This window comes from Ammospiza nelsoni, chromosome 15 (assembly GCF_027579445.1).
Source record: "Ammospiza nelsoni isolate bAmmNel1 chromosome 15, bAmmNel1.pri, whole genome shotgun sequence".
NCBI classification, from domain to species: domain Eukaryota; kingdom Metazoa; phylum Chordata; class Aves; order Passeriformes; family Passerellidae; genus Ammospiza; species Ammospiza nelsoni.
The window spans coordinates 12,222,921-12,236,119 of record NC_080647.1 but is presented as its reverse complement, the minus strand read 5'-3'; the positions used below and the strand labels follow the sequence as shown (position 1 = coordinate 12,236,119).

Here is a 13,199-nt window from a genome sequence, read left to right as displayed (position 1 = left end):
TCTTCTCCAGTAAATCTCTGAGGTTTTTCTCCTCCTTTCTCAGAGGTCCAGAGGGAAGGGCAGCTTTCAGATCTGGAGGGATGTACTGATGAGAGGGCTCGTGGAGTCGGGGATGCCAAAGTGCCTGGTCACAGCAAGGCAGAGGAGGAGAGTTTGCTTTGTGGGCTGCCCTGGCCCTGCTCTGTGCATCTGCAGGGCTGGCACAAGGCAGGAGCAGCTCTAGGTGCCCCCAGTTTTCCCATAGGGAATGATGCCAGCAAACCAGCTAATAGTTGGTAGCCCATTGCATACTGCTGTTTTCTGGCTTTGTGGTTGTGCTGAGGGATCTCAAAGGACTGTTTTCAGGAGTGAAATTATTCTGGAGTTTAATGCGTTTTTAGGACTTTCGTAATGTCCTTAAATTGGATATTTCCACATTGTCTAACCTTATATGCTAAGAATGCTGTGGGTTGGCAATACCTCCTGCCCTTTTTGTTATTATCCTGTGTATCATTTTGTGCAGCACAGTCAGGATTTGAGAGCAGCTGACAGCCCAACTGCACTGTCTGTTTAACTGCAGGAAACCACACTTTATCCCTGTCTGAATGCTAATGGAGTAATGATAGCAGATAATTAATTGAATGTCTTTCTCTTTCTTTTGTTTATTCCTCTCTTTGAACATACTCCCTCAATACACAAATAAAATCCTCAATTAAAATTTATGGATTAATGAATTGAACAACAAATCTTTTTCTTTTTTTTTTTTTTCTGTTTGCCTGGATCTCAGTGAGAATTTTGCTGATTTTCACTTGTGCTCCCCTGTCAAACATTTTCAGTTGTCATAATGGGTAAGTATACACTGGGCTGTCATGTGGGTACATCAGTGTATCAGTGCTTATCAGAATGGTGGAAAGAGATGACAACAGTCTGGGATTCCTCCTGTGTCATTGTGTGTAGTGTGGAAGCCAGGAGCTTGTAAGGATCAGTGCAATGGTCCCCACTCCTCTACAGAAGGATTGTTCTTAATGCACTTTGATGGGGTAAATATTGTGTACCCAGGAATGACCCTTCAGAGTTTGTGATGTAAGAAATGCTTCTCAGAGTGAGGGCTGCAGGCTCAGCATCCCCCAACACCACAGCATCCACTTAATTACAGCAGTGCATGATCAGTATGATTGCACATGCTCAGTGGTATCTTTATGTCATAAAAGAAGAAAATTGATCTGAAAGCGTTTCCTATGAACTGCCACTTAGCAGAACTGAGCACACACTTTACATCTGCAGGCTGGATGTTAGTGACACACAAGCAATCACACAGCAAGTGGCAGGTAAAAACAAACAGGAAAAAGAGGCCATCACAGCTAATAAAGAGTCTTCTTGCATGCTGAATAAAGCTTTTTATGACTTTATTTTTTTGCTTGAAGCAAATAGTCCATTTTGTTTCTGTTTTGCAGTGAGCATAAGCTTTGGAAGGTTAAACAGAGAGTATTAGATTATGGTAAGTGGTCATCAGAGGCTTGCTTTACAGTCACGGCCTGTTAAATTGTTTACTGAACCTCATTTTATATATGTCTCTGAGGCTGATGTGTGTCTTAAATCCCATCTATCTGGAAGACTTGAGTCTGTTTTTTTTATAAAGCCTGAATGAACAAACATAAAATTTAAGATTCTCTTTATTATACGCTGTGGTTTATAGTATAATTACAGTAGTAAGAAGTCACTGCAAACATACCAGTTGCATCAATAAACTTTCAGCATTTTGTTTAATATCTTCATTGATGAAATGGATGAGGGGATTGAGTCCACCATCAGTAAATTTGCAGATGGCACCAAGCTGGGAGCATGTGTCAATCTGCTGGAGGGTAGGAGGGCTCTGCGATGGGCCAAGTCCAGCAACATGAAGTTTAATAAGTCCAAGTGCCAAGTCCTGCACTTTGGCCACAACAACCCCTGCAGTGCTCCAGGCTGGGGACAGGGTGGCTGGACAATGCCCAGGTAAAAAGGGACCTGGGTGTGCTGGACAGCAGACTGAACATGAGCCAGCAGAGTGCCCTGGTGGCCACAAAGGCCAAGGGCTCCTGGCCTGTGTCAGGAAAGGTGTGGCCAGCAGGAGCAGGGAGGTCACTGTGCCCCTGTACCTGCCACTGGTGAGGGCACACCTGGAGTGCTGTGTCCAGTCTGGGCCCTCAGCTTGGGGAGGACCTTGGGACACTGAGCACATCCAGAGGAGGCAACGAGGCTGGGAACACAAACCCTGAGAAGAACCACTGAGGGAGCTGGGGGTGCTCAGCCTGGAGAAAAGGAGACTCAGGGTGACCTTATCACTCTCTACAACTCCCTGAAAGATGGTTGTAGTCAGGTTGGGGTTGGTCTCTTTCTCCAGGCAGCAACTGACAGAACAAGAGGACACAGTCTTAAGCTGTGTCAAGGGAGGTTTAGGTTAAATGTCAGAAAGAAATTCTCCACTGAAAGAGTGATTGTGTGCTGGAACCATCTGCCCAGGGAGGTGGTGGAGTCACTGTCCCTGGAGGTGTTTAAAAAAAGACTGGGCATGGCACTCAGTGCCTCCTAGCACCAGGAGGTGTCAGGTAATAGGTTGGAATAGATGATCTTAAAGGTCTTTTCCAACCTAGCTCATTCTGTAATTCTGTTATTGTGTATCTTAGCACATTTTTATAATACAGGTTTTTAGACCTGCTTTTCTACAGCTGTCAGTTAATCTGGCAGAAGCTGGACAGACACCAGGGTCTGATCTCACTGCTGGGAAGAGGCTGGAACAGCAAGGTGACCAGTCATGCAGTGAGCCCCATGGCACTCATCCATTGTGCCCATGGGTCAACTTCTCACTTGCTGCCTCTGAAGCTGTTGTGTGTGGTTTTGTTTGCCTCAAAATGCTGTGCTGAGCACTGTCTATTTGGGAACAACTCAAATCCCTGAACAGAGTGGGGAGGAAGCAGCAGCCGGGACAGCAGGCTCACTTGGAGTTAGACTGTTCCAGGTGAGCCGAAGTTGGTCCACAGCTGTGCTTCTGCTTTGGTGCAAATCCTGTCACTCAGGACAGTTCATTTTCAGCACTGGGTGTACAGGTAACAGTGCTGACTTCAGGTTCCTTTGAGCATCTCTGTCTTCTTCCCCTGAGGGAAACAGTTTTGTAGTTCTGTAATACTTCTGTAAAAGAACTTCATATGAATAACAAAGAGGTCTGGACATTTTGAGATGTACAAAAAGTGACAACTTTCAGAAAAATAATTTATCTCCTTCTTCACCCTCAACTTTTAATTCTGGTTCTCAATTCAGGATATGCTAAACCACAGCCTGTAAAGGACAGCCTACAGCTGCTGTGTGGGAAAACCAGGGAGAGGCTGGATCCGTGCAACAGGAGCTTGGGCACCAGGGGATTTCCAACAGCCTCTTGAGGCAGGCAGTGCCAGTGACCCTGGTGTTTGTACAGTGATGCTCAGTTAGGCTCTGTAGAATGATACCTGTTTGGATGAGTCAGGTGCTGCTGGGGCAGCCTGCCAGTAAAGACTTTTGCGTATGTGGTTTATTGATTTGCAGAATCCATTGAGGTATTTCCACATTTCCTAGAACCAGGGCTTGGTATGTCCTCAGATAACCTGTGTTGTTGGATAATCCAGGCAGAATGAGAGGTAAGGCCAGGCAACTGCTGGAGTACAGGAGCAGACTGCTGGAGTGGGCAGAAATAGGTTTATGGGAGCAGAGGGAGAACTCAAAGAAGTGCTAAGGCATGAGATGTTCTGGAATAAATTCCCTTTTGCATCACTTGCACATGCCTGTAATCTGCTCTGCAGCTGGGCTTCAGGTTGCTTGGAGTTGGGTTTTTTTTTCCCTAAGCAATTGTGGAGTACACTGTGTTGTACCTCTGTAATTTGTAGCTTTGTGTTGGACTTCTGTAATATAAAAGAATTTGTAACTTCTCTGAAAATGTGGAGAAGTCTGTATTACCAGTGTTACATTTGCCTTTCTCTCTCATTCCTGCCTCTTCATGTATGACTGTAACTGGGGGATGGAGCACAGTGGCACATGGGCCAGTTTATAATAAGTAGAAATTAAAAAAGGGATGGAAAATATGAAAGCTAATGAGGAAATATAGTCACATGCCAACAAAGAGAAAAAGATACATCTGAAAATATTGTGGCAGAAGCAGATAAATTTAAGTTGGAGATAAAGCCCTACTGGTATTATTTATGGGCCAGGCTCCTTTGTTTTATAGTGGGAAAATGTAAAAAAAGCAGTACTGGGGATTATTGGCAGGAGATTGCTCTTCACCTTTTCTAAAAGCCACATATATTAGATGGCTTCCCATTCTGCAGTGTCTCTGGGAAGGGGGTCCAGCCTCATCCTACAGAGGGAAGGACACAAGCTGTTGGTGCAGGGCTCAGCACACGGTGCTCTCACAGCAAACCAGGGACTGCAAGGCTACAGCAATGTTTAACTCAGATTACCTCTATTTTAATAATTAGCCAACAGCCCGTTCCCATGCTTTGAAGGGCATGTTCTGCTTTGGTGGCATGCAGTGTGCCCCCTCTTTTCAGTACTCACCATTAAAAATGCACTGATTTCCAGGACTGACCTGCAAGTGGCTGTTTTATGGGTCTGCCTTGCCCCTTCTCCTCACCAGAAGAAAGGGATGAAGTTGAGTGCATTGCCACATAAAGTGGGAGATGGTCTTGTTTCTGTGCAGCAGTGCTGAGTGAATCTTTCTGGCTGTATTGCAGGCACCCAGCACCCTCCTGGGCCATAGGCCTGGTGGGTAGGAGAGGTGAGACTGCACCACTGAAGGTACAGAGCAGGGCAGATTTGCCCCCTGAGTGGAGGAGGAGATGATTATTTTCTTGATAAAACCATCTCATTTTCTCCTTGCAATGAAGTTGTGTCAAAATAATACACACAATACTATGCTCTTGGATTGAATCCAAACGATGAAGTTCATCCTGTGAATATTATTTCTATAGATTTTTTTCCCTTTTATTTTTACTTTCAAATATTCAAGTTGGTTAAGAAAGACCAACAGAAACTGCTTATTTCTTCCAGCAGCTGGCAGTGAAGTAAGAATAGTAATTTTCCCTATGAGTTTTCTAAGCTCTGGATTAAATCCATGGATGTGGTGTTTTAAGTAGGGAACATTCAGCTTTGTTCTGCTCTGCCTGGTTCAGAACTGGACATTGAATGTGTCTCTTTCATGCCCAGCAAAAGCAGAGACTTGCTTTCTAGCTGCTAGTGTATAAATGTGTATCCAGGTTGGACAGGTCTAGTGAACAGGGACAGTTGTGGTCCAGTTAGTGGAGTCTGTCTCCAGTATCCTCTGGAAGTGTCTAAACTGGATTGCTGATACCTCTCTGTCTCTGTTTCACTCTCTTGAAAATTGTTTTAGAAAAGGAAATTCTGGTGCTGGGGTCACATTTTCTTTTTGTTGAAGTGCATGTTTTTGATCGAGTGAATAAAAGTTTTGCTGCAGAAGAGCATTCCCTCTCTGGGGTGCCTGCAGCCTCACTAAACCTGGCCACAGTTGGTTCTGCCCTTGAAAATGGGCATAAATGGAATTAATTATATAGGGGACCGGGTTCAGTAACTGCATTTTAAAAGGCTCTCAGTAAGTTATTAAATCAGCAAGAAAGCAGCACTGAGGCCCAGCAGATGCAGAAGCTGTGTGCTGTGGTAAACCTGTGTATGTGAAATTTCTCTCTAAAAAGATTTTAGCACTTCACATGACCTCTGCTAATACTTATTTTGAAGTGACAATCTGTGTCAGCTGCCTCAGCTGCACACTGCCAGGTGCTATTCTCCAGTCTGGACTGCTTTCTGGTCAGCATGAAGTGCCCTGATATGAGCTGTTGACTTGTCCTGATAGTTTTTGTTGGCACAAACACAGCCGTGACCCAACTGCAATGGCAATGCAGCCATGCTTTCCAACAGCCCTTGCATGTTTTTTCCAAATGCTAAAGCCTGTGATCTGGTTGAATCGAGGTGTAAGAGAGTCCTTTCAGGGATACTACATAAAAATACCTCTTTTTAGTAATTTTAAAATATATATCTACTCCACTAGACAGCAGGATACGAGGGTTTGAGGAGGAGGTGTAGGTGTGATCAGTTGGATGGGATGTTGCTTGCATCACATAGGGGCACAGGTCTTCACACCTCAAATGTGTTACGTACAACTGTATTCTCTATATATGCTCTCTCTATGTGTCTATATATCTGCTGTCTAGTAATATTTTCCTTCCCAATGCTGCAGATACACCTGAAAGTTGCAGAGTTAGGAAAACCAACTGTTTTCTCTAGTGTGCTGTCCTCTAACTGAAGTATTGAGCTCCTGCTGACATGACACTCTCTGTGGTCATCGCAATGCTGAGTATTGACAGATGTCCTTTTCCACATTGTAGCTAGTGCTGTAGTTACACCAGTTCCCACAAGACCTTGGGGTCCTTTTCTTAATGCAGTCCTCCATGCTGACTGGCAGACTGAACAGAAAGGCTTTTTGCATCCCTGAAAATACACCAGACTCGTGAAATGAGCAGCAAGCGCTGTTAGAAGGTCACTGGTCACCCGGGTCATTGGAGGCTGCTCCTCACAGTGGAGCTGTCAGGTGTTGTCCCACACAATACAGAATTTTCAGTCCAATAAGGCTTAAATTATTTTATACTTTCTGAGACTCTCAACTCTCTGTTGTAGAGCCTAAATGAACTAGCTGCAGCACATACTCTGCAGAGATGACTGACTGCAGCTTATTAATCACATTCTCTGCCCAGGACCAGACAGCGAAGAAGTGACTGACCTTCCATATTGAACTGGACAACTTTAACATTAAAAAGACAGGAAAATACACCAAATAAGATAAGCACATCAAGGCTGCCTGCACCATGGTTCCTTGAAGAACACACAATCATTAACATGAACAGTGCAGAAATTCCGGTGAATGCATACCTACTTACATGCAAGAGAACAAAAGAGACTTTTCCTGTGCAATTGCTGTCAATGAAATTAATAAACCACTGAAAACATAACTTGCCTACCACACTCCTTTGGCCCATGATGGTCAGAGAGAGTCAAGCTGGCTGGTTAACAAGGAGAACAAAATCCTTCTCTCCTACACAACTTAGAGGACCACAGGTACCTGACTCCCAGCTGTAGCCAAGTTACAGGTAACACTTCTAGTGCAGACTGTTCCTAAGAAGGAACATGCAGGTCAATCATGCCTAGTTACTCTCCCTTGCTGTCACTAGTAGACCAAAGTCTTCTTTTCTAGGGTTTCAAATTCCAAATGGGTTGTAGAGTGAAGCCCATCAGAGGACTTAGGCCTAAAGAGGAGTTCTGAATTGCAAGTTGTCCATCTGGACCTACACTAACCTCTTGTGGTCTGTTCTTTTTTGTAGGCAACATCTTTGTTGTCAGCTTGTCTGTTGCAGACCTCGTGGTTGCAGTTTATCCTTACCCCCTGATCTTAAGTGCCATCTTCCACAATGGATGGACCATGGGAAATGTCCACTGCCAGATAAGTGGGTTCCTGATGGGTTTGAGTGTCATTGGGTCCATTTTCAACATCACGGCGATCGCCATCAACCGCTACTGCTACATCTGCCACAGCCTTCGGTACGACAAGCTCTTCAACCTGAAGAACACCTGCTGCTATCTCTGCCTCACCTGGACGCTCACGGTGGTGGCAATTGTGCCAAACTTCTTTGTTGGCTCCCTGCAGTACGACCCCCGGATTTACTCGTGCACCTTCGCCCAGACGGTGAGCACGTCGTACACCATCACGGTGGTGGTGGTTCACTTCATTGTCCCGCTCTCCGTCGTGACCTTCTGCTACCTGCGCATCTGGATCCTGGTGATTCAAGTCAAACACCGTGTGAGACAAGACTGCAAGCAGAAACTCAGGGCGGCTGACATCCGAAACTTCTTGACTATGTTTGTGGTTTTTGTCCTTTTTGCTGTGTGCTGGGGACCATTAAACTTTATTGGCCTTGCTGTTTCAATTAATCCTTCAAAAGTGCAGCCACACATTCCGGAATGGCTTTTTGTCCTGAGCTATTTTATGGCCTATTTTAACAGCTGCCTCAATGCTGTGATCTATGGACTTCTTAACCAGAATTTTCGGAAGGAATACAAAAGGATATTGCTGACATTGTGGACTCCCAGGCTGCTGTTCATTGATGTGTCCAAGGGCGGGACAGAAGGGATGAAAAGCAAGCATTCTCCAGCCATAACAACCAACAACAACCACGCTGAAATACACCTATGAGTCAGGACTACTATTTATTCTGGATTACAGTTGTGTATATAATACATAAGAGCCTTTCTAGCTGTGTGCATTGCACAGCTGGCGTTGCCCTCATGCAAGGAAGGAGTCTGCAACCTTTCATGCTTAGCTTATTTCTGTGACATCAAGGCTTTGAATAAGGATTTCCAGAAGGGAAATAACTGATTTTTTTTTATATGTCATCTTTCACTGTGTGCCTAATTAATCGGTTTGGTTGCTTTTGCCATGAGCATGCCAATACCCGAAAAGGGAAGCGTTCAGAGTGCATGGAGAAATGCAGTTATGCTTGAAATGCAACCTTCGAGAGGCAGCAAAATTGCCATTTATTACACACAAATCTTTCTCCCCTCCCTCTGAATTCTATTTTTCTAGCATTAACTTAACCTGAACTGTATCAAACAAAGTGTAAACTGCATGGCTTTTTATATTATAGATAAGTAACCGTATTAGCCAGCAGGTGTATGTATGGGCATGGTGTGTGTTTTCCTTTTTCTTTTCTCTTACGGTTTAGGAGCTAGCCTGGGCTAGATGTGAGGCAGGCAGAAGCCAGACCAGTGTGTGTCTGATGCACTCATTTTAATTGAGTATCTACAGACATTAAGTACCCCTGCACTCTCCTTCCCAGGCCATGAGTAAGTTTATGACATATGACATAATTTAATTGCAGTAAGATACTTGGAGCCTGATTCTAATTTAGGCAGTATCCTATCATGGCCAGCAGTCATTCCAAACATCTTTCACTAGTCACTGCTACATGAACATCACAGTAAAAAAGATGAACATAGCACAGTCCCATCTGTGTAACACAGATTGTGACTTTTAAGTTCCAGTAACATTTACACTTGCAGACAAAGGCAGAAGGGGAAGGCAGTGTTGTTACAAAAATCCTTTTTTTTGCACATCACAGAACATGAATTTGCTGATGGGAGAAAAAGTGGAGGTTGTTTTCCCATTTTATTCACGTACAGAACTGTAATTAACTCACAGAGTGGGGAGACGAAAGCTGCTTAAGCATAATTATGCATCAGTTCTGTTTAAGCCTGGACTGTGCTATCTGTATCACTGGAAACCATGTCATGAAGTTCTGGGGAAGCCAGTATCACATTAGACATAAGCACATGGGCAAAGATAAGGCTGTTTCTTTAATGGAGTATGAAAGGGGTGTGTGTGTGTGATGGCAGCTGTCTGTAGATAGCACTTCTTTGTTTCCTTAGCTTCATTGTGAATTCATCTCTTTATGGCTTTAAATGTGGATCCTGCTTTGAAACAATCCCATAAAATGAACAGGTAAGACTCCCCTGGTGCAACTCTACCTTCAGGTGAGCCCCCCTGCCTTGATGCTGGTGTGCTGAGGGGCACAGCAGGGAGAGGGGCAGGTCTGAGCCCTGGGGGTCTAACGAGGACAGCAGGCAGCCCTGCCCCTGCTCAAGGACTGCACTCTTCTTTCTTTGGTTCTAGTCAGGACTAGTTCCCAGCACTGAGCCTGAAAGACTGAGACCAGACTTCGCAGGCTCCTGGAGATGTATGTAGGATTTCCCCAAAGCCTGAGCAGGCAGTGTGCCTAATCCTTAGAGAAAATAATAAGCCATTTGTGCACTGCTTTCTGAAACCAACTTGCTGCTGAATTTTTTTGGGGGAAGAGGAATTGAGAGAAATTAAGGCTCTTTCTGAAGTAGGCCAAGGAACTTTGCATGCTGCGTTGCCTCCGTGAGGACTGAGTGTCTCTGCTGCCATGTGGTGAAGGTCACTGCAGTAACAGGGGGGCCCTGCATTAATAGGGTGCCCTGGCACTTAGGAAGTTTCAAACTTGAACATCTCAGCCACTTCAGATGAATGTTGTTTTAAAATGCACTGCAGCCAGCCTCCCATAATAGGAATCAAACTGAGTTCTGTTTTGGCCTCTTAATCTGTCTCAGCATGGCCAAATAAAGGTATTTTGACCCTCAGAAATAACTGTTGTCTGTTCGCCTTCCAGAAAAACCACCCTGGATGAATTCACACCATTCCATGCAAGCAAAATCATTTTGAATTAAACTTGGATAAGAAAAGCACTGAGGGCACATAGCTGCAGGGAGTGTTTGTCCCACCACGCCTGGGAGATGTCCCGTGTTCCATGACTTGCCTTCAAAGTCATTTGCAATTAGCCACAACAGTGTTAGTTAGAATCACATTAGCAAATTATTTGAAGCATCTAGTGCCAAGTGAAATATTCTGCTTTAAGACAATTGTGAAGAATCTTGTGCAAGTTTGCCAGATATCTCAAATATCCCAAAGCTGGGGTTTCATTTTAGGATTCTTGTCTTTTTAACTGAATGTTCAGTGGAGGAAATGTGGGGGGGGGGGGGTTATTATTATTTTATTCCTTAAGCTTGTATTTGCACTATTTCCTATTCAGGCTCCAAAGTTAACAGCCAGCAAGTATTTGAACCAAACCAAGTCCAAAGAGGTCCTGAACAGGCAAGCTGTGAGAGTCCCTTCTCCAGCTGGCAGGAATGGGAGCAGCAGGAGCATGATAGGGCATCTCCCCAGGACTCACAGAGTCACCACTCAACCAAACTATGCAAAATGATCTGCTCCTCTTGTGCCACAGGCTCTGAGCCCAGCTGCTGCCCAGATCTCTGCAGGGGCCAGGTGAAGTACCTGCAGTGCTGGGGTGGCTCTGGCAGCACAGGGAGCACAGCCCTGCCCAGGACCTGCTCAGAAGGCTCTGGGTGGCCCAGGGAGGTGCCAGGGCTGGGCTGGTTCAGCCACCATGGCTGGAGGCTTGAGCTCAGTCTGCTGGAGCCGAGGTTTGCCATATGAACCATGGGAAGCAGGGAATGTAGCCTCAAAGAGGAAACACTGTGCAGTTTGTTAGCACTTTGAGAGAGGCAGCGCTTAGGATAGCATGGAGTTTTATATTGGCTTATTTTAAAACTACCCAAGCAGCTCCTTATTTTTATGTTAGGAAATGGTTAACAGGGTACAGAGAGTTTATTTTTGTTAGCATTTGTTTACAGAAAAAGGGAAGTGTGTTTTAGCTGAGAATTCTGAGCAGTGTCACAGTTTCCCTATGGGAATCTAGCTTTAGTCCAAATTTGAGATTTCAGTGAGATCCTACAATTTTAATTGCATTCTGCCGGTTCCACCTGTTGCATATCTGGCCTTAAGTCTCATTGAGATCTCATATAAACTAGTTTCAAATCACTTGCTCTGGGTTTGATATGGTGTGTTGAATATCTATTCTAGTCCCAAGCTCTAAAATTGTTGTGGTAGAAACTTACAGAGAGGCAGTATTGCTGTGAAGAAAGATTAATCTCTTGCCACAAAGAAATATTTTTGGATGTTGCTAATGAATGTTGTTTCAGCAATTGAAGAAGAATGTAACCAATATATTTATATATAAATGTATATTGTATATACTGTTTCAATTTTAATGTTTAATTGAGAATCCTTCAGTATACTTTCCTCTTGCCATTTTTGTTCATAAAATAGATTAATTCCCTTTACCTGTTAAAAATGTAATAAATCTGCCATTGGACTATTTACTGATTTTTTTTTTCTCCAGTAGCAGTTACTTTTTAATAAATATTTGGAACATCAGCTTGAGTTTTGTTGACTCCTAGAAAGCAGACTGAATTGACAAACGTGTTTGAGTTCACACATATCTCAGCAGCCCAGCTTGGACCTGGAGGTGAATGACCAAGGCATCTGAGACATCTCCTTGGATCCACATGTTTTCTTCCACTTGCCTGTGGGCCAGCTGCCTGGTGCACTCTGGCTTTCCTCATCAGGGAAGAAACTTTCTCCACACAGCCATTGCTCTTCTCACTGTGTGCCCCTGCAGTGTCCTTATCCTGCCTACCCTCGTGTCTGTCCGGGCATGCTGTGGGAGCAGAGTTTGTCAAATCCCTTCCCTTGCTCTTTCCTGGGAAGGACAGCACAGCTGAGCTGTCAGCAGGAGGGTGTGGGAGCCAGGGGGGCTGTAAGTCAGGGCACAAGGTGCTGTTGGCTTGTCGGGAAGGGATGGGACAGAGAGGGTCACCCCGGGCTGGGGGCACAGGGAGGGCTGGCACACACAGAGCTTTGTGAGGATGCTGTATCCAAGATGTTCTGTTTGTGCTCTTTCCCCCACCTCTGTTTTGGGGCAGGTTTTGCTGTACTCATTGAGCCAATAGGTTCTATCCACAGCTTGCACTGATTATATTCCTGTGCTGACTTCACTGGAGCTGTTCTGGGGCAGTCCCTGAGCTGGTTGTGAAGCAGGGAATGTGGGAGTATGCAGGGGCCCAATGGTAACTGCAGCTTGAGCTCCTGTTTCCTAACCAGATGTCATGTAGAGCCATGGTGTTAAGGTACTACAGGCTGAGATTATCCAGGAAAACAAAGAACATCTGTTAAACCAAAGAACTGCTGAAAAGCCATGGAGCAGACATGTTGAATGAACCAGGAATATTCATTCAATTACATCCCCAAGCAGTTTTGTTACTTTTTTTCCCTAATCTTTTCCAATGGCACTGGACTTCATCTGCTGCTTCTACAATGAAGCCTGAAATGCTTGGTATTGTGACATGCTAAAAGCAGTGTTTATGACAGTGGCAAATCTCAAAATGTTTCTCTGTGCAGAGCTGCCAGAAAAGCCTTTCATGGACTTGTACCTGCTGTTTCTACCATGTGGAACAGAATGAATTGAACTGTCAGAAGTAAGGCAGAGTTATTTATTTACGTACTTGTCACAAAGTATAGTAACTGGGAGATAAGACAGAGATATAAAACACAAGAGGTGTGGAAATTTAATACCAGGATAAAATCTCACTCATAGTGACTATTTAGAAACCAATATTTGTCCTAATGTATTTACCTCCAAGCTTATAATTCATAACATGAAACCAGTCAGTAAAGAGCTACTGCATATGGATTTAGAAATTTATTGAAAAAATGTAAATCACTGGACTTAATG

The 13,199-nt window shown here is 44.4% G+C and overlaps 1 protein-coding gene across 1 annotated transcript in view; it reads left to right on the top strand.

Annotated features, from left to right (window-relative positions):
* Positions 1 to 11,757, top strand: part of GPR50 (G protein-coupled receptor 50) — a 45,015-nt gene extending 33,258 nt beyond the window's left edge. Inside the window, exon 2 of the mRNA XM_059483232.1 lies at positions 7,374 to 11,757. Coding sequence (XP_059339215.1) covers positions 7,374 to 8,242 — 869 coding nt within the window. The 3' untranslated portion in view covers positions 8,243 to 11,757. The remainder of the gene's footprint in view (positions 1 to 7,373) is intronic.
* The last annotated feature ends 1,442 nt before the right edge of the window (positions 11,758 to 13,199 follow it).